Source organism: Amblyomma americanum, chromosome 8 (genome assembly GCF_052857255.1).
Source record: "Amblyomma americanum isolate KBUSLIRL-KWMA chromosome 8, ASM5285725v1, whole genome shotgun sequence".
Classification (NCBI taxonomy): Eukaryota; Metazoa; Arthropoda; class Arachnida; order Ixodida; family Ixodidae; genus Amblyomma; species Amblyomma americanum.
Window position 1 is genome coordinate 61,074,930 of NC_135504.1, and position 21,948 is coordinate 61,096,877.

Sequence of the window (21,948 nt, forward strand, 5' to 3'; positions counted from 1 at the left end):
CTGAACATACGGACGAACACGTAGTCTGTGCACTGGATGTCTTTGCTCCACAGGGAGTCCCGCAAGTACTCGAATACGCAGACAAGTGTGTAGTTGCCTGCGTGGTAAAGAAAGAATAATCGCGCGATAAGATATGCGCGTTAGAAAAAAACTACCAAGACATGAAATCAGCGAAGTGCACAAAAGAAGGAAGAAATGTCAGTACTAGGTAATGCAGTTTTCAACAGCGTTCACACTCTGGTGAGGCGAAACGCAAAATTCTCCCGTGTGCTGTGCGATGTCAGTCCGCGTTAATGATCGCCAGCTGGTCGAAATTATTCCAGAGCCCTCCACTACGGCACCTCTTTCTTCCTTTCTTCTTTCACTCCCACCTTTATTCCTTCCGTTACTGCGCGGTTCAGGTGTCCGCCGATATGTGAGACAGCTACTGTGCCATTTCCTTTCCCCAAAAACCAATTCAGTTCAATTCAATCATCCTTACACTGTGCCTAACGCAACTGTAATAGAGCGATGATTCTAATAACAACACTTCCTCATGAAGTACGGTGATGATGATGAGAGGAGGCTATTTGATAAGTGATTTTAATAAATTTACATCTGCATAAGGTTTCGCTGCAGGTGAGATCAGTTACGAAAGAGCTGGACGTGTTAGAGAGGCAAAAGTACTGAATAAAAGTAAACATGTCATGGGTTAACCAAATATGTACTGCCAGCGTCAAAAAAAGTGCGAAGGGAACAGAAGCGGAAAATCAGAAACACGAAACTTATCTTTGGTTGAGATGAAATACACTTCCACTCTGCGCAATTAACTCTGTCTTTGCGCAACCATACAGATAAACAAGCGAGTTAGTAGTTGTCCTCCCATTACTATGACTTTCTTTGCTTTTCGTTTGCTGTTTACGATGAAACGGTCTTGTTGGCATTTTATTTAATTCTTATTGTAGATGTTAAGAACTCGAAAGTTAGATTAAAGTCATGTACACTACCGTAATGCATCGTTGGAAATAGAAGACTGGACTAGTGCCACCAGTCGAAGAAGGAACCTACTGCGGCGAATACGTTCTAGAGTTTTTGTCAATAATATAGAAATGCTGCACTAGACCAAGACCTTGGCATTGGTGAGAAGTACGTACCACAGAAAATGAAAGAAGATTAACCAATCAATTGCTAAGAATAAAATTGGTCTTCGACAGTTGTTATAAACCGCTGTTCAAATATGAGCACATTCACATCATAGAATCAGAAATGCTGAAATGTAAGAAATAGCGAACACAGTAGCAGTGAACAAATAAATATTTAAAACTATTTTAATGAGCATATGAAAGATTGGACATGTTTTGATCGCTCCACCCTGCTCAATAGAAGTCTGGGAGCAATGTGAAGAACACAAGGCCCTACTATGCGGACCAAGAATGCAATAAGGGGCCGAATCCGCGAAACAGTTCGCTTTGGAACGCGTTCGCTTTCTCTCTCGCCCCCTCGCCCCATTGGCCGTGTGTCGTCACCGCTGGCGGTGACATCACTTCACGGAGGCGGGACCACGGATTTTGTTTACGTCGCGAGACATGTCAATGAAGTGAAATCGAACGCGTTCGGTCGCTGTGTGTGGAACTCTGAAAGTGGTGTTCGCTTCGGCGCGAGAAGAAACATGCCGGCGCCTCCCGTCGCCCCGCTGTTGTTGGCGGTGCTCAGCGAATGTTATCGGCGGCATCGGCGGTCGCGCGTGCATGACAATCCTTTCGACATGCGCGACGATGCCTTCCGAAGGCATTTCAGGCTGTCGAAGGGACTTGTACGCCGGCTATGCGAAGAGCTAAAACCCCCACCTTGGACCAACGAGGAAAAGTGCGCTCACCACAGAGCGCAAAATACTCTGCGCGCTACGGTTCTTCGCTACCGGGGGCTTCCAGGCGACAGTCTACAGCGAGGCAGATATACGGCTCCCGCAGTCGTCTGTGAGCCGGACGATTTTGGCCGTTGCGCAGGCAATCGTGCGTATCGGCACGAGAGGTTAAAAACGCGCCGAAGTTAGCATATAGCCCCTTAAACATACAAACAGCCGAGATGGGACCGCCCAACAAAGCCGATTGGCTGTTGCTTGCCCCCTCGTCCCCCCGCACCCCGCAGTGTTCGTTCCATCCTTCTCCCCCCGATGCTACGTCAAATTTACGTCACGGCAAAGCGAACTCTTTCGTGGATTTGCCCCCAGATGTCTTCAGCAACACAAGGTTGTGGCCTATGAACATTGTTGCGGCCAGGAACCCTTTTTTAATGCGTAGTAGACTGTACGCTACCGGAATCGGTGCTTTCTTTCAAACCATAGCCTAAGAAACCAAAACAGTTACTTCATACCTGTTGTTTCTGAACTATTCAAAAACTTGAAAATATATTCTAATAGTTTGAAACGATATCTACTTTGCACTATTTCAATCAATAAACGAGTTTACCATGGCGTTTGATGCGCCACCATAAAACTTCGAATATTCATACAGATACTCAGTAAACGCGTGTAAAAAAGATTGGCTGTGGTTTAGCTCTGGTTAAACCTGGAGCGACGCGATAGCTACAGGTGGTCGAGTGGAACTTGCTCAGTCGAATTGCAAAGTCAGTCTATCGCCGCTCCGTTTCGCTGGGTGTTCCTCCTTCTTCGTCCCTGGACGTGGATTCACTATCGGCGGCTAGGCGCGCACCCGCCGCGGTGGCTCAGTGGTTAGGGCAAGTTGGAACATGGGCCCTGATCGCAGAGATATTCAATGATCCCAGTAAGCACAACACCCTCGCAAATGCCTAAGAGTCCTTGTCTGAAACAGCAAAGTAGCTGGAGTTTGGCACAATGTGTAGAACTGAAATTGAGCCAGGCGAAGAGAAAAAGTCTCAACTGCATAATGACTAAATGTTATTTTGCCGTGGTGGCTCAGTGGTAAGGGCTCTCGGCTACTGATCCGGAGTTCCCGGGTTCGAACCAGACCGCGGCGGCTGTTTTATGGAGGCAAAACGCAAACGCGCCCGTGTGCTGTGCGATGTCAGTGCACGTTAAATATCCCCAGGTGGTCTAAATTATTCCGGAGCCCTCCGCTACGGCATCTCTTTCTTCTTTTACTCTCCCCTTTATCCCTTCCTTTACGGCGCGGTCCAGGTGTCCAACGATATATGAGACAGATACTGCACCATTTCCTTTCCCCCAAAACCAATTATTATTATTATTAATCGTCGCGTCACTCCGCCGGCACGTTCTTCGCACCGCGTGGCCAGCCACGGAGCTCAAGGGGTGCCACGCTGAAGGCTTCGAAATGCTAGCGTAATTTAGTTATCGCTACAGAACTATGCTGATGGAGAGCAAGAAATAAGTTATGGAAGGGGGGCGATAACCGTAGAATGCATAGTCTGTAGGCTCGCTGAGCGTTGCTAAAATCTGGAATAAAAAAATTCTACATACACTGGTTGAAAGGATAAAATCTAAGGTACTACATCAGAAGTGAAAGAGACTTTCAGAGAAGCCCGCCAGGAATTGTTAGAAATAGTTTCCGGGATGCAAAGATGGCCTTTGAGGCAGAGTATGCTATTGTAGGAGAACATGAGAAAACATGTGAATCCTGTTAGTTAGTATGCTTTTCATTAAAAACCTTTAACTACTACGGTTACGAGCCTGGTTGCAATTAGATATTTGTAGCCGGCGGTTAGTAGCAACCGTATCAGTTTGAGTAGAGCATGTTGTCTGGTTAGATGGTGTAAGGCTTCAGACATGGTAAATACTTCACAAAAAAGACAAAACAAGATATGAACTAGTTCCGTATCCTGTGTTGTGTGTGTTCTTTTAGAACCATGTCAGTATGAACCGAGGTAAGAGTTTTTAACACTACTAAACACAACGAAGTAAAATCCCAGATAAAGCATAAGTAACTTTCGAGATATCCCTTGGTCGATGTATTTTGTGATTTAAAAAAATTGACAGTGGCGGGCTGCTATCTCCAAAAGTGGCTTGCTGATTGCGTTCCTCTTAACCCAGGAAGGAGGAGCGCGTCACAGGAGAATGCACTGAATATTATTCAAAACATAAATTGCCTACTCTCGTGCCATTTCCTTAACAGAACTCCGGAATTTTATCAACTTTATTCGTGTCTCTAACGGTTGAGTGCGACTTCCTTTGTTTATGCCGGTATCGGAACCCTTTTAAGAACAGAACGACCACTTTAAAACATACGAACAACTTTAAAACACATGAACAGTCTCGTCGACCCACCGTCAGTGCAAATTCATTAACTTTCTCGTGAGTGTATAAAAGTTCTATTAGTGCTTAGAAGGTTATCTTACGGCTTGGTTTCTGGTCTGGTGTAACTGAAAAATTAGATCAAATGCATGACAAGGATTATTTACAGGGCAGCGTAAAGAACAAACCTCTCCACGTAAAGAAGCCCCCGCATCCTCGGTATGTTTCAGTGTTCTAAAGTTAAGTTTTTCGGCGAGTTGGTTTCGATATTCCGTGACTACAGCGCAATGAACGGCAGGTAGAAAGGGGACACAGGCAGGGACATAACAATCGCAGCCAGAATTCATATACTGTAGATGATTGTCGCTAGTCAGTGTTCTGTCGTTGTCAAGCTTCAGTGTTAAAAAAAAAATCAAGCATTGCGCAGTTGAGCCGTGAGGCAAAGTATTACGTCGAAAGCTCTCGTATTGCGGCATAAGAGTCCTGTCGGGTTTTGGAGTTTATGGTCCACGTTATAAATCCTTCTTTCTTTTAACCTTAGTTATCCTTATTTTCACACCACGTGCGATGAAAACATTTCTGCTATTTTGGCTTGTGAAATTAACGTTTGCAAAATTCGTTGCAATTTTCAACCTGCTCCATCAAATTTCTACACTACCAAAATGTCTACAAAATGCCCGTGTGATAGAAGCAAATGGCGAAAGTCCTTATCCGAATAAACAAACTCATATCTGATCCCAATTTATTAAGGATTGGCGTCCAGATGTACTCGTATTTTCTTGTTTAAAAATGTGGTGAAGAAAACTCCAAGCTTTTTCATTCGGTATTTACTATAACTCCCAAACGTGACATGATATTGCCATATAGCATCTTTACAGCTGCAAATAAGAAGAAAGTGAGTGTAGAATTGGGACTTGAAATTACTAAGTAAACAGTAAGACAGCTACGTGCATTCTTCCAATAATTCTTTCTGGGTCTTCGGTTAGAGAAAATCTGCCGCGGACCAAGCAAATACCGAACAAAAACGCTTTCCAAAGGATCGCAGCCAGAATTTACAGACTGTAGATTATTGTCTCTAGCTTTAGTTTCACGGCACATGTTTGTGCCATACAGCCAAAGTCATAACATTTCATTACGCATGCGTCAGCGGGTGCCTGTCCTTATGATTCAGTGAGTAGTTAGCAAGGCAGCCGCATCTAGAAAAAAATATTTTACTAATGATAAACACCATATAATTAACGATATTTATTCAATAATGAATGCTTTTCCTACTGCACTTGCTTACTTTACTGCCAAACTCACCGTGAGGCTGCGGCTTGTCGATCTTATCTGTAACAAACATGCTGATTAGAATGCGCGCTTGCCCTGCTGAGCACCTGTGTGCCTCGTATTACCCAGAATGCATCTGCCGGGCTCCATCGGCGTAAGCTCGCGCTTTGTTTTTTTAGGTGAAAAAAGTAAAAAAACAGACGAGGGACAAGATGAGGAATTCACAGCACAACGACGGGACTATCTGGATAGTCCAGATAGATTTACACAAAAACGACTTCATAGTCCAGTCGTTGTGGCGTGAATTCCTCCTCATGTCCCTCGTCTGTTTTTGACAAAAAAACTGTAAAGAACAGAGGAGGGACAAGAGGTGGAATTCACACCACAACGACGGGACAATCTGGATAGTTCAGATAGATTCACGCCACAACGACTGGACTATCAAGTCGTTGCGGTGTGAATCTATCCGAACTATCCAGATAGTCCCATCGTTGTGGTGCGAATTCCTCCTCTTGTCTCTCGTCTGTTTTTGACTGTTTTTTTCCGCCTATATACCAACTCGCCCAGATTTCAACTATTTTGCAAATCGTTTTCGATATTCTGACAACATCTGAAAAAAGACGAATTAAAAAACTCGAGTGGCGGAACTTGCAGCGCAACATCTGAAAACTTCGGACGAATTGTCGCTCTTGACTCATACCTTACAACAATGGTTTATATGCTGTCTATAGATTTCCTATAGACTGTATTGGCCTTCTGTATATATCTTTTTGTCTAATCATAGTCTCTAGGCAGTCTATAGACAAAATTGTGCTAAAAGTGTATGACCGTAAATCGATAGATTGTGTATAGATTCTCTAAAGGCTTTGTATCGCCTGTAGACTGGTCCGTGGGATCTGTCTGTAGAATGTATATATAGACTTTATAGACAAAAGTCTATGGACAGTCCATAAACTGTCTAAGGGAATTGTTGTTAGGGATTGATCAACCGGATGGCCTCTGCATGCCTAGTATAAGGCTTCGAGACGCTGCATTCGGCCAATGCAAAAGGAAGACGCTAACGCTGAGCTACCTACGCAACAACGCAGGGGGAACAACTATACCGCTGCGCTGCGCAGTGGAATGTTTTTGCACACAGTGCTCTCTTTTCGCTGGTACCATAAAACTCACGGAATGATACCTAGCAGCTGTTCCTGCTCCTAGTCTATGTAAGAGCATTCTAATTCTGTTTTTAGTGCACTAGCACTCATAGTGGCCATTCCCCGCATTTAGCCGTTGTGTGTTTGTGTGAAGCCTGTTTTGTGGCAGGCTGATCATCTCCCCATCGTGTATTGAGGCATACCTGGGCGGCAACCGAACCCAAGCAACCCAAGTCCCACCGATGGCAGCGCCTGCCATAGAAGGGCAGTGGCGCATCGCTTGACCGCTGCACCACTGCGACAGGAGTGGTTGGAAGACTCCCAGGGATCTATGAATGGAGAGAATTACCAACTCCATGTACATGGTTATTAACACATTTTTTCTAGTTTTTTTTCTTTTTTTCTCTTTTCCTTCCTTTTTCCCCTCTTTTCTGAGGTAGATATGTTGTACCCTAGCTTGTTGTATGCGAAAATACTGCTGTCAATGTATGCCTGGAGCACTGGGTGCTACTGCAAGATGTCTCAGGCAGCTTTTTGCCCAGTGTCCCCTCTTCTCACTGTAATGTTTGTTAGAGAAATAAACTTTCAATTCCAATTTCAATCTCTATCCGAACAACTGCCATTCGTCAGTGCTGGATCTGAACACCCTAACCGAATTGAAAACCAAACTCCTAACGCGTCTGTTTTGCAATTGGCCTAACTAGGCAAATCGACCTTTTTTTTTTACATGGGAGCCAACCAAAAAGCTATGGTTGTGTTTGTGAACCCCTAAAGTAAAAGAGCAAGCGAAATGGCTCACGAGCAAAGATTCTGGATTCATGCATTCGCTGTGCTGCTGTGTGGGCGTGAATTTTCTGAAAACCACCTATTTAAGTACCCGTGGCTGTGGCCCGGACGGGACGTTGGCCAAGTAAGTCGCGGTCCTCCGAATGACGTCTATTTATGGGTCAGGCTGCGATAGCTTAATATTCTCGAAGCTTCGGTCTGAATTTTCCTTGCTACACTGACGAAACGAATATCTTCTCATGTGCAAAGTTGTTGGGCGTTATTTTTGAATATTAGAAAACTGTAAAGTACTGGTATAGAAATATATAAAGTAATGGTCCATTCTTCCGATAAGTAGCAAAATTTCTATTTTATAGCGTTTACATAGCTCGCATCGATCAGTTAAGACTGCCAGAAAAAACCCAATGTGGAATGCTTTTGAGGGGAGTAAAAACTTTAATTGCAAAAGAATGCAAGCGTGCCGACAGAGAGATCTACGGATATATCGATTGTTACAGTAAAATCTTACAATATATGAAAAAATTGCACTCATATATTCTTCCAAATTCAAAAATGCGTTTGTCCAGCATTGTTAGGTACGAAAATGAGAAATATTCTACAAGGCCAGCTGCGGATCTCTAATTGCACACAAGTACCTTACTGTTACGTTTAAAAATTTTCCTCAGAGCATAGTTAAACCGAGAAGCACAAAACTCGAGCAACAATTTTTCAGGCGTTCGTTATAAGCGATATTACTGAGCGAAAAAGTGATCTTCAAGACAGAAAACGTTTATTTTTAAATTGTTTCCGTCGGACGCTGCAGAAAAAACTTGTTTGTTTCTACAGCATTTCTGTCGCGCAGTTTTAGATTGACACAAGAACAGAGGCCACAAGAAGGCCATGGTCGTCTATATGCGCTTACCACAATTCTTCCCAGGGTGTCCTGTTGTAGGGAAGCAACAAAGCAACATTGAACTTGGGATAACTCTGGGAAAAAAGGCAAACATTTAAACAAGCCTGTAAGAAAACGCGCAAATCACGTATATAGGCAGTTCTTTTCGTTACTACTTCCTTGAACAAGGATTTTCTCGTGCCGCCATGCTGTGCTCATATTTTTGTTCCGGGGAACAAAGTGCTTCACACTGCCACCAGGATATTGCCGGCCGCTTGCCGTTGCCCTTTGCCAAATCCCTAATGTCACGGAAAACACATGGGGCATGGCTAAATGGAGTAGTTACGATAGAGGCCTTTGACCTCCAGTGGGCGTAGTTATGTTTATGATAATGAACGTGATGCAACATAGCGTCTTAGGCGCAGTCAGTGATGTGGCGTGCCCGACTTCCAGCAGGTGATGAATTCTGAAGCGAAAGCTTCACTACGCTAGGGGAGCCACGCTTCGCGCGGCACTAAACATTTGACCTTCACCGAGTTAGAGGTCATGCACGGCTATAAGTCGCATTACAGCTAAGCCCTCCAGCCTAACCTTGTGGGCCATATTGGTGTCACACAACAGGGTCACGACCATTGACCTTTGGCGTTTCGGTGACCTTTCAGTATTGTGTTAGCGAAATGGTTTGGTTTATGGAATTTTAACGTCCCAAAACGACTCAGGCTGTGAGAGACGCCGTAGTGAAGGGAGGATCATGTGATTAGTCATGCCATGTCATGATTAGTCATGTGATTAGTCAGGGTCATGTGATAAATTAATGTACATATCTACAAAAATTTGCACGATGAACACCAAATCGCGAAGGTGAGTAGCCTTAACATAATACAGAGGCTACCAGAAATCATGTCTTGAAAACACCGCTGAAAAATGCCCTAAAATAAGTGCTAATTGTGCCCGACATCAGATTGCTCTTAAGCTTACAATCTACGGCTACGTTGATCGGTGCTAGGTGCTCAACGAAAATAAGTTTAAAGGAGTTCATGTATTCTCCCCGGGTTTCAGCATCCCCTGCATGTGAAGGGGGTTGTAGTCGGACAACAGAATTTTCTCCGGTCTGCAGTTTTTGCGGGATAAGTACAATGTCAAGTAAATTTTCCACGTGACGAATATTTCGTGTGGACACCAACCACAGGATCTCCGGCCAGGGAATGTGGTTTTTACACATGGTGCTGTCAAAAAAATAAGCTTAAATCTGTTGGAAAAAATTGCATAGCATTTGGTGATGGCCGCCTTGTTTCGACTACGCCTCACGCTGCCATCTTTGATTTTTCCCCAGCCTTTCGCTCCAGTGCTTTCATGACGACGACAATGGCACAGTAATAGCCCCTAAAATATATTATTCCCTCTACTCTCTTGCCACGTACTAACGAATGTGGACAAGCCATATTCGATTGTGATTTAATTGCTTTTTTTTTGCCACAAAGTTGAAAACTCAGGAAAACACTCGAAGTCTCTGCTTGAATTACAGCGCCCAACTCATCCACCAACTCCCGAGTTGTATATTTTGGTTTTGTCATACGTTCAATGGCTTTCCGTGCGACATAACAGAGGAGTACACCTAAATTAATAGAATACCCTCTCAATGGCATTGCTTCCCCAGGTATCCATAAGTCAAATTTCAGCGGGTTGTGGCCTTCGCCCATATTCTTTTTCTCGAAACATTAAGAGGAAAACCATTGCTTAGCGTAAATTTGTGCTTATAGCAGATGCAATGTAAAGTACTACACATACCTAAAAGTGCTCCGATCAAACCAATGATTACAATCACCAGAAGAAAGGCGACGACAAGGAAGACAAGTCGGTTGGCGGAACCGGAGATTTGCTTCACGGTTGACCTGCAAAGCAATGGCAGCGCGCACCCACTGCACTCAGAGCATCGGCAAATGTAATGTACATAACTTGCTGCCATCACACGCTTAGAAACACCTCTCGGACCCTCAATGAGTGGCTTGGCAGGAGTTATACGTAGTTTTAATGAAAGGCGCGTTCTGAACAGATCTTAAAATGGCCAGAGACGTTGACGCTATACTGAGAAAATGAATTAAGGATGGAATGAAAGTGGCGGAGATTTAAAGAAACGCATGCAGCGCTTACATCTTCTCTCACTCAATTTCTTGACTCACGTAGCGCACATAAAAGTACTGAATTACTCTTTATATGTCTTTCTTCAGAATCGTGTACGATATATCTCGACATGGCATTTCTATATAACTACGATTAATTAAGGGACGCGATGATGTGCTGTGGTGTTTAATTCTACTGAAGAAATATTTGTAGTCGTGTTCTCCAACTACCGAACAAACTGACTAATGGCATGTTATATGGAGCAATCAAAAGGTGCATGTCAGGGCGATAACTGCTTGCAACTTTTGTATAAGGGTGTAGACCTGGCACCAAACGCACTACTTCTATAAACCGCGGAGAAAAAAACCTGACGTGTGCCCTCACGCACTTGCACAAAATAGGACATTCTTTCACCAGGAAGACGCGCAGCTGTTACTCCATTGGGCGCTGGAGTAAGATGACATGCATGGATATTCTGAATATGCTGATAAAATTGCTTCAAAATTGCCATCGATGATAGAGACAGATGTCGCTACACAATAACGCTAAAATGTTTGCCGGGAGCGCGACAGAAAACAAACGATCAAAATTCTGACGTCCGACTGGCTTAGGCTAATGCTGAAAGCGGCATGGTCGTTGCGCAAAATTATCTGTAATGAGCAAAGAATAGCATCTATAGGCCTGGTTGTAGTGCAGCTGTGCTGGAGTAGTAAATGCAGTAGTAGGAGTTGTGGTAAATAACTCGGGGTGGGGAAACCCGGCTAAAGAGGAACAAAGGACGCGATGCGGAAGGATATGGCAGGTAGATTCGAAACTAACGTGACCAGGCGTTGCGTTTTGTTAGGTATTTGTCATACCACTACTGGTCAGCGAACACCTGCCCCCTTGTGACCAGGCATCAATGTATCATCATGAAATTTAATTGTGACCGTTACATGCAAAAAGGCAGCCATAGGCATGTTGGTCCTTGAAACACAGAGATGTCCTCTACAACCGAGACTTTGTGGCTGTGTCGGTCATTTTTTTTTCTTCAAATAAGCAAGCAAAAAATCCACAGGATAGTGACGACTATGTAACGCGAGATTCAGTGAAAGCTGTGTGGGCATTTAGTTTTGGCAGGCGACTGTTCCAAACAGAGCCACCCGTAGGCTAATGCGACTCACGTTGGCCGTGACAGAAGGTGACCTCAGACGAGACACAACCAGACGCACATCATTAATAAAGGCCTTAAAACATCCTACGTGGTGTCATGCGGGATGATAACCATACTAGAGTTACCATGGTAACCGGCGGGTGTGTTACCATGGTTACCATGGTAACGCACCTACCGCTTACGCCGGACGACTACGACGCGCAAGCCAGGGACGAACGCCAAACAGCTGTCGCTGTAAAAACTAGACGGTATAGCAGGAGTAGCGAGAAATTAGGTGCATGTTAAAGTTGCGACACTTACTCTGGTCTGTCCGCCGAAAGCACATCAACGGTAGTCTTCCCACCGGATTTTTGAGCCTCGGTCTTCTCGACTGGCTTATCCGTCGAAAACATTTCCACAGTCGCCGCACCGCTTGGCTTATCAGCAGGGAAGACACCACCCTCAATTTCTCCAATTGGTTTCTCGGCAGAAAGCACGCCGGCCTCAATCTTCTCAGCTGGCTTCTCCAGCGAGGTCACATCCACGCTAACTACCTCGCTTGTTATATGCGGCGAAGGCACCTCGGTGCTTGTCTTCCTACTTGGTTCATCTACCGTAGGCATGTCTATGCTGACCGTGCCACCCGGGTGTTCCTCCGGAACCACAGCGACAAAGGGCTCTTCACATGAAAGACACGCGAAGCAGCGTTATCGACATCACATGAACGAGAAGACAACGCAAACGAAGAGCTACGCAGCTTACCGTCTGTAGTTTTTGCCTTCGTCGCTTCGATCGGCGCTGGCGCCTTTTTCGAGCCAAACCAGCGAGAAAAGAATCCTGGTTTGCGTGGTGGAGCTGCCCTGCGATGACACACATTTTATTCATATGTATATATTGATCACTGTTAAGCTTTCATGATTCTGATATTTTCTCTGCTGTATGACGGAATGTCGAATAACTATTACTCTGTGATGCAGTAGTATTTATACATAACATAAGTCGCCGCGGTGGCTCAGTGGTTATGGTATTCGGCTGCTGACCCGGTGGACGCGGGCTCGACCTTGGCCACAGCGGTCGAGTTTGGTGGAGACGAAATGCTAGAGGCAGGTGACTGCGCGAGGACAGTGCACGTTAAGGAATCCCAGGTGGTTGAAATTTCCGGAGGCCTCCACTGCGGCATTCCTCAGAGCCAGAGTTGCCTGTGTGCATCAAACCCCAGAAACCTAAACACTAACCTAACAGCATTCTTTTATGGACTGTGCCACGAACCTACATAACATTATGTTAGGACCAGTTCCCACAAGATAGTAATCTCACCTTTGAATAGACGGCCATGTGTACTGTACTCAGCCTCTAGCTGCTGCCGGACCTGTTACGGAGCCTTCCCGAATAACCTGCCCACCATTTTTCTCTTTTCATCGAAGACTTCCATCTCCTAATATGTGCATTTTTATTAATTTTTATAGTAGGCGCATTGTTCGGTAAATTATATATAATTGGTTTTCTGGGGAAAGGAAATGCCGCAGTATCTCTCTCATATATCAATAGACAAATTAATCGCGCCGTAAGGGAAGGGATAAAGGAGGGAGCGAAAGAAGAAAGGAAGAAGGAGGTGCCGTAGTGGAGGGCTCAGGAATAATTTAGAGCACCTGGGGATCTTTAACGTGCACTGACATCCCAATATGATTTCGGTCGAGTGTGGGCACTAAAGTGTCCCTTTCGAGAATGTCTTTTTTCTCCACTGTCGTGAAGTATATTGTTGCCATAATCATATTTCAATCTGTTTAGTTTATTTGACGAAAGACAATTAGGGGTGGTAACTATCATCAGGCGTGTCAATCGAGTCGTCATTCGCCGTCAGTCGTGAACATCTGCGCCGGTCGGCCAATGGCACAAGGGCTCAAGCCGCGTCTGTGCGACCAGGTTGCATCATAGCCATATTTCTGTCATGACCTGCATGACGTCTGCACTAACGCCCTACGTCAAGGGGAGCAGCGACCAATGACAGAGCTAGGATTAAACGCAGTGGAAGGAAAAAGGATCGTTACAGAATATGGCCCAAAATCCCTACCACAGAGCTCGAGAAAACTTGCAGCTGAAGCGAATCTCAAACGCAGCAACGAAAAAAGGGTTGTTTTGCAAGGATGAAACTTACCCCGGCTTATCCACCGGTGGCACATCGACGGTGATCTTTACACTTCCCTTTTCCTCGTAAGGCACAACAGCGGTGCTGGTGGCAGCTGCTTGATCTCCCGGAGGGACCACGTCGGGAGCCTTGCCACCTGCCTTTTCGTCAGTGGGCATGTCAGCCGCGGTCGTCTCGCCTGGCTTTTCTGCCGTCGGCGATACAACGGCATCCTTCTCGCCTGAAAAATTAGTCGGCGTTAACGCCGCATAGCTGCGCTGCACGAAGGGAACCATAACCGACTAACATAACCGACTAACATAACCATAGTCGACTAACATAACCATAGTCAACTAGCAACCAAAACGTGCTCCTAACCACTGAAAAATATTCGTCTCGCTGGCTTTTCTTTCATAGGCGATGCAACGGCATCCTTCTCGCCTTAAAAATTAGCGTTAACGTCGCATAACTGCACTGCACGAAGGGAAACATAACTGACTAACATAGTCAAAACGTCGACTAAAATAACCATAGTCGTCTAACATAACTAAAACGTGCTCCTAACCACTGAAAAATATTCGTCTCGCCTGGCTTTTCTTCCGTAGGCGATGCAACGGCATCCTTCTCGCCGGAAAGATTTGTCAGCGTTAACGCCGCATAACTGCACTGCACGAAAGGAAACATAACCAACCAACATAACCGACTAACATAACCAAAACGTGTTCCTAACTACTGATGTATGAATATTGGCGCACAACCTGATAAGCGTGAGGCGAAGAAATGCAGTAAAAAGTAAATGTTGGCTGGACAAACATTTGGTCAAGCATTTTTGTTTGCGGGGCCGTAGTAACCAATTTGACTTTCATTTCCCGCCTCTAATGGTATTATTCCTCGTTTTATTTTTCCTTTTTTTCTATTCTGAGGTGGTGTCAAACCGCGCATGTCATATATCATACAGGCTCTTCATAATTCTCACTACCTTTTCATTGAATTAGTGGACGGGAGTTCATTGACCTTGCGCACCCTTTGCTAACCAGGTGGTTACGCGCCTATATATCTCAGCGCACAAAGCTTGCTATTGTACATCTAACCGAAGCGGGGCGTTGAGGTTTGTCTCGTGCCGCTAAAATGAGGAGCATAACCGTAACGCTTCGCGCTCTTCGGCGCAAGCTCTCGTTCGTTACTGAGGCTGGCAGGAACACCAAGCTTCCTGCGCTTATGCAGGGCGGGAAAATCTTCTCTTCCACCTCAAAACTGCCCAGTTGATGAAGTTTTCTTGGCAGTATGATGGTGTTCTGAGCTATTTTGGGATTCCACAGCACTAGACAAGTGAAATTACCATAAAAACTTGTTATCGCTCTCCAAGTTAATTGCAGACGACGAAACTTCCAGAAAACGTTTCCCTCGCTATGCCGACAGTTCCGCCGCGTCATTAGAAACTTTTGCTAAGGTTGCGGCTTTGCGCCGCAGCCTCGTGTAGCAGACTACTCTTAATCCAGTCAGGTTAATACAGTCATCGCTGCTGCAGCTCCTTGTGGGTCGCTCCCATATTAGCTTTGGTTTCACAGTAATATTGGTCATGTAATTTTTCCTCCGCAAACATTTTGTTATTGTGAAAAGTGCATCTTGCCTTCTGTGGTCTTGGACTTAGTGTCTTGCGGCAACACAGGCGGCGGCTTCGGTTTCCAGCACCTGCTGAAGCATCTCGCGATTCCGCTTGGTGCAGCAGCCCTGGAGTTATAAAAAGAATGTTTTGTCTTAATATTGGGTCCGACAAACCGTTTATCAAATTGATACCTTTGTTTAAATGTGCACCAGAACAGTTATTATCAGTAGCAGCCCTGCAGACAAGTTTTCATCCTGTGGAAGACCACTACCAGCGGCCTCTATTCATTCCTGTCTTGCGGCAATCACCTTGTCGTGGCTTATTTCCTAACCTTATCACTGAAGTCTCGCTCTGGGCCGCCATGTTGGCATTTCCTTCGCTTAAAGCGTATTCTGCTGAGTTAACAAGCCTTCGCTTCACATATCTTTCATAAAGTCAATTTTGTTTCACATATCTTTCATAAAGTCAATTTTGTGGTAATGTTCGCTGCAATACAGCTTTCTCTTTAATCCACGTTACTCTAATTTTGCCTCTTAACATTACTTCTATACATCGTCTTTTCATAAATTCCTTGTCTGTGCTCATGTTCTTTTAAGCCGTTTTCTTTCAATCTCAGTTTTGCTACCATAATTGATTGCTGGAAACATGAAATTGTCCTCACAGAATATTCTTAAGCGGCATTTAACAGCTTCCGCTTTCGAAAAAATTCAGGATATAACTGAACGCTTTTTTACAAAGTTGAGCTTGTCGCATATGGCCTTAGCTGCCTATGTGCCATAAAGCCCAACACAACAATTTTTAACAAGCGCTCTCGCTTTGTGTTCGAACCCACTGTAGACATGCGGATAGAACCCACACGTTTGTTGAGTCATCGGAAAAAGTAGATGTCAGCTGACAAAAGATTTTAAGCCGAAGGAAATTCCCGTACGTCAGTAGCGAAAGTGCCTGAAAAATAGTTTTCATTTTTCAAGCTTGTAGGCCAATTTGTCGTGCAGTGGATGGGGTGCGGAATTAAGTTCCATACATCATACATCTTATTGTATTTACGGTGGTATTATCTGTGTTCGGTGCGTATTCAGGCATGCTCTTAATCAAATAAATTCTAAGGTGGGTTTACGTTTCAGAGTTTAATTTGTGTTGTTATTCGCTAATAACGAGGCTAGTTGCACCTATTTGTTTCGACTTCGTGTACTATCGCAGCGGCGTTGTTGGCCTGCAGTGTACTGCGGTTCTCAGCAGTAACCAAACAAAGGCACCTAATAAGCGTCAGTGCAATGAAAGCCGTAAATTTTACAACACAATATCTAAACTCCGACACAACAGCAAACGGGCGAGTTGGTGGTACATATTGGTGGCAAACAGCGCAACGACGCGGACAGAGTGGTAGAAAATACAGGACAAGCGCTGACTCACAACTGAAATTTATTTAAGGAAAGCGGTACATTTTATAGACAAAGTGGCCAACTTATCAGCTAGTACCTAGACAAAACCCAAGTTTCTACGTGGCATCGAGGTATGCAACCTCACTGTCATATAATGAAATAGATGGCTTACTGACACATAGCCTTGTTTTTTTTCATGTGATATGCTTCCATAATCTCACGTGTTAATCGGGACGGGTGTTTGTAGAGGATATCACCGTAAGGCAATGAAGGAAAACAAAATTGGCAGTCTCGAACATGGTCAACTAGATGATTAGATTTGTTAGCTTCAAGATTATTTGCATGCTCTTTCAAACGTGTATTGATGCAACGCCCCGTCTGCCCGATATATATTTGTCCGCATGACATTGGGATTTTGTACACAAACTCTTCTGCGCATGGCACATACATTGTTTCGTGCTTAACCCCACAAGTTGTTTCAGATTCTTTTCGTTGCTCAGCCTTTCTTTCCAAAACAGCACAAACCCTTTTAATTTTCTTGGGTGCTGAAAAAACCACCCCTACGCCATACCTTTTTGCCACATTTTTAAGATTATGTGACATACGGTGTACGTATGGGAGAATGGGAAACTTTTTCCTTTCCTTCTCTTTTCCCGGACTAGGGAAAGCGATGGAGGTTGTGCAGAAAAACTTCGTCCCGGTTTCGACAAAACCAGGAAAAGTAAAAGCCAGAGCTCTGCGCTTGCTGGAGGGTATGAACCTGGACCGGCTTAAAGCAAGTGTCAATAAAGCTAAAGGGCTTAGTTTAAAGATTTTTTTCTCAGCGAAGTCGCACAAAGATGGCATGCCATTTCGGGCTATTCTAACTGAGAGGAGCACTTGGCAATATGAAATTTCAGGGTATCTACAGAAATTCTTGGCTACTTTGGCTATTAAGGACCCTTTCAGAGTTCGCAACTCTAAAGTGTGGTAAATTTTCTGCGACATGAAAATCCAGGCTCTTGTACAGTGTTCAGTATTGACGTGGTCGATCTGTTCTATTCCCTCCCTCACAATGAATTGATGAACGCGGTTTCAAAATGTGTAACAATTGACAATGATGAAGAACAGTTTATTAGAGGATGTGGCATTTCTGTGGCTAGCTTTCTTGAGCTGCTGTATTTTTATTTAATGTCAATGTTCGTTGAATGGGACAGTAAACTATATACCCAAAAAGCGGGTGTTTGCATTGGATTTAGGGTGGCACCAGTGATTAGCGATATATTTTTGTCCTTTGTTGATCGTGGTATCCAGGAAAATCTGTCGGGAATGGCGTCACGCATCTTTCGTTACGTCGATGACTTCTTGATTTTTGTAGAAAAAACTAACTTTTCAAGGCGCATGACTGATGTACTAAAAGTATTTAAAGAAAATGTTTTAGGTCTAGAGTTCACCACTGAGGTCACGGTCGGTAGTAAGCTACCATTTTTAGATCTGAGGTTGAAGGTTGTGACGGGGCACGTCGGTTGGGAATATCGTCCAAGGATGGGAAAACCGCTGTTAAATTATAAATCGCATCATTCCAAAACAGTTAAAACAGGAATTGTGGTCTCATCTCTTTTGTCCTCATATCAAAATCTTGTATCCATAGGGCAACCAACTGCTTCAACGAACAAATTAAAAGGTTGAAGGAAGCTGGATACCCGGATGGTGTTATGTTATTGGGCTGTAACAAGGTAGCCAAAAAGCTTAGGAATTCATCTTTGGCCCCTAGTCCGGGAAAAGAGAAGGAAAGGAAAAAGTTTGCCATTCTCCCATACGTACACCGTATGTCACATAATCTTAAAAATGTGGCAAAAAGGTATGGCGTAGGGGTGGTTTTTTCAGCACCCAAGAAACTTAAAAGGGTTTGTGCTGTTTTGGAAAGAAAGGCTGAGCAACGAAAAGAATCTGAAACAACTTGTGGGGTTAAGCACGAAACAATGTATGTGCCATGCACAGAAGAGGTTGTGTACAAAATCCCAATGTCATGCGGACAAATATATATCGGGCAGACGGGGCGTTGCATCAATACGCGTTTGAAAGAGCATGCAAATAATCTGGAAGCTAACAAATCTAATCATCTAGTTTACCATGTTCGAGACTGCCAATTTTGTTTTCCTTCATTGCCTTACTGTGATATCCTCTACAAACACCCGTCCCGATTAACACGTGAGATTATGGAAGCATATCACATGAAGAAAAAAACAAGGTTATGTGTCAGTAAGCCATCTATTTCATTATATGACAGTGAGGTTGCATACCTCGATGCCACGTAGAAACTTGGGTTTTGTCTAGGTACTAGCTGATAAGTTGGCCACTTTGTCTATAAAATGTACTGCTTTCCTTAAATAAATTTCAGTTGTGAGTCAGCGCTTGTCCTGTATTTTCTTCCACTCTGTCCGCGTCGTTGCACTGTTTCCCACCAAAAACTAAACTCCGAGTTATTGTAATTTAAGTTGGTACCCTTGTTTCAAGTAGTGAAAACAATATCCCGTAGGTTGCAGAAAAATGCAGATGAACAATTTTCGTCAAATTATCAGTGCAAAGTGCCCGTTCGAATTAAGATAAGCACCAAAGAAAATAACAACGATGTGTCATGAAAATTGTTACATGTGCTGGTGCAAAACCTACTGAAGTTCAGCGTAGAATGAAAGATGGGCTTGGTGATATATGCTTCATTCATCGGGGAGTGAAGGAGCGGAGTAAAAGATTGCTGGCGGTTTAACATTGCCAAGCAGAAAAATGCGAAAGCACACTTTTGTACAAGTGGAGACCACTGTCACCTACCTAAAAGCGCGATTGAGGTGTCCACTTACCCAGTGGGGTCAGTTACGCGCTTCTCCAGCTTTTTCGCTGCCATAGCCAATTTACCCAAGGAACGACGGCAGCCTATGCTCCAGCGCTGCGTTTCAGCAGCAATGTTGTCAACGCCAACGCGCGTAGCTCTAGTGCCGTGTTTCTGCCACAGCGTTGTCCACACCAACGCATGCATGCACATCTCTCTGTCACTACCGCCACATAGCTCAAAGCGCGAATATTAGTTTGATAGCAGTATTAGTTGATGAAGACGACGATGTGGAATGCACAGAGCGAGAATGTGCTGCAGCTTAACACGAGGTGTGGTCGTCTGCGGCGATAGCATACAATAGTGCTTCCGTGCAGTGGCCAGTGTAGCTGATCTTCTCTCAGCGCCGCGGGTTCGAATCCCAGTAGCAGATGTTTTTGTTTTTCTTATTATTTATTTTAATTATATTATTTTATTTTTTTTAATTTTTTTTGTTATTTTTCTTATTTTGTTTATTTGCTTATTGCACTTGGCGCAAACCCACAAACGCCGCAAGCCCGCTTGGCACAAACTCACAACCATCGCCGACCCACAAACATCACAAGATCTTTCTTGGGGGTACACCCATCGCAATAGTGCTTTTGCACTAAAAGTTTAGAACGATGTGACATCTTCGAAAAATAAACGCCGACGATTATGAAGGAAAAACGCTGCATTGTGGGACAGCAGTTTGGGGGTGTTCGTGGCACTGAGCAAGAGTAGAACTGACATATACTCCACAGTAAAATATACTGTCTCGCAATAAAGTATACCTCGCCAGACTTAAGCACGTCCAGTTGTAACGCCGGAGCGCATCACAGCCGTCTAAGCGTTACCGGGAAAAAAAAAATCGCCGTCAGACTACGGCACACGTAGCTGCAAGCGTGCCCTTTGTCATGGTTCAGAACGTTACATATTTCATAATGTGCTCCAATTTCAGAACCTGCTGGCTAGATGTGTACCACGGCTGGCGACGGCCGAGCTGAAAGACCGACTTGGTGGCGTCTTTGAAAAATCTGTAAGGAGTTTTGGACGAGGTGGTGATGATTAACTTACTAGACTCGTTAATGATGGTGAAACATAGCTCAATTACTGAATCCTGAAAAAAAGAAAGTGAACGTGAATATGTGCGTTTTTCACCCCGAAAACCAAGAATATTTCAGGATGAGATAGCCCATCCAACTGTTCCTGTTGGCATGAGGCGGCGTTACAGTACCTTTAAACCTCCAGTGCAGGAGGACTTTATCGATTTTGGAAACACGTCAGTAGCTGATGGACGCATCTTTCAGAGCTTCTGTTTTATCTCTTTGCTTTCTTTATGTTATATAATAATATAATGATTTTAGAAATAATGCCTGCTTAGGTATTTTTCTATATAACTGCGTGTCGTATTTATTAGCAATTTTTTAAATAAATACCATATCAAAGTCAGAACGGCCGGTGTAGTGCGAAACTGAACTGTAAGTCGTTACTTGGAGCCTGCAGTTTACCGCATTTCTTCTCGGCCTAAATAAACATAGTTTACACGCCAGGAAAACTAGTCGTAACGTATTTAGCTAAGGTGAACATTTGTCTTTTGAAGGAAAATCGTGTTGTTTGACGTATTATAACAAACTTTACACTTAATTATTATCAGTAGAATGTGTAATAAACCTACTAGCACTGGCTTTCGTACAACTTAGATTTCGCGACAATATGGCCTAGGCAGTTCTATTCTGGAAATATATGGCTAACTCTATCGTGAGTGTCCTAAACATGTTGTCAGCGGTTCTGCTCAGAAAACCATGTCACGTAAGTTTGGTATCGGCGGCGCTTTTAAAAGAGAAGTTATGATGCAGGATTTCAATTGTTTACAGAAAAAATAAATGGATATTCGGCTCAGTGCCCCACAAAATGAACGGGAAAACAAGTTTTTGCAGCCCTTGTACTTACTCCGGCTTTACCGCTGTAGGCGCCACAGATAGAATCTTCTCGCCTGAAGTATAAATGAAGCAGTCAGCAACCGGACACAAACGTCCCCTTCACTTTCCGACTGTGGCTTTGCGGTACATTCGTTTTTTTTGTATTTTACGAACAGGTCATGCATGGAGCGGCATTGTCATATGTGCGAGTGCATTCTATATGCTTTCGGGGCACGAATGGTTATGCGTAGTTTGCTTACTTAGGGAACGTTTGTTTTTTTAATTTTTACTCACATTCTATTAAGTAAAACAACATGAATGCCTGATCTTGTTCCACCGTGGCACACATACAAGCTATTATAAAAAAAATGCGCAAAGGTTTGGTGTACTGAGTAGAATATTCAAAGAATTCGATCATTGCTTTGTACGAGGCAGCTTGTAAAATAAAATAAAAAACCCGGTAAACACCCCAGACACTGCAGAAGCAACGAGCGTGTGTTTTCCGGCTTCTTCAGGTGTCCTGCTTCAGTGCGTTTTGTAACAGCCGCACATATTTTAGAACTA

The 21,948-nt window shown here is 44.0% G+C and overlaps 1 protein-coding gene and 1 long non-coding RNA gene across 2 annotated transcripts; both read right to left on the reverse strand.

Annotated features, from left to right (window-relative positions):
• Positions 1-15: 15 nt before the first annotated feature.
• On the reverse strand, positions 16-5,538 carry LOC144101144 (uncharacterized). Its single transcript, XR_013307941.1, has 3 exons — positions 5,510-5,538; positions 4,312-4,335; positions 16-97 (listed from the first exon to the last, which is right to left on the reverse strand). It is a non-coding gene; the product is annotated as an uncharacterized LOC144101144 (long non-coding RNA).
• A 201-nt stretch (positions 5,539-5,739) lies between these two features.
• LOC144102420 (uncharacterized) lies at positions 5,740-13,882 on the reverse strand. Its single transcript, XM_077635700.1, has 5 exons — positions 13,681-13,882; positions 12,288-12,385; positions 11,847-12,204; positions 10,061-10,164; positions 5,740-5,819 (listed from the first exon to the last, which is right to left on the reverse strand). Exons 1-5 carry the CDS (start codon positions 13,827-13,829, stop codon positions 5,740-5,742), a joined length of 789 nt encoding a protein of 262 aa, XP_077491826.1. The 5' UTR covers positions 13,830-13,882.
• Positions 13,883-21,948: the final 8,066 nt, after the last annotated feature.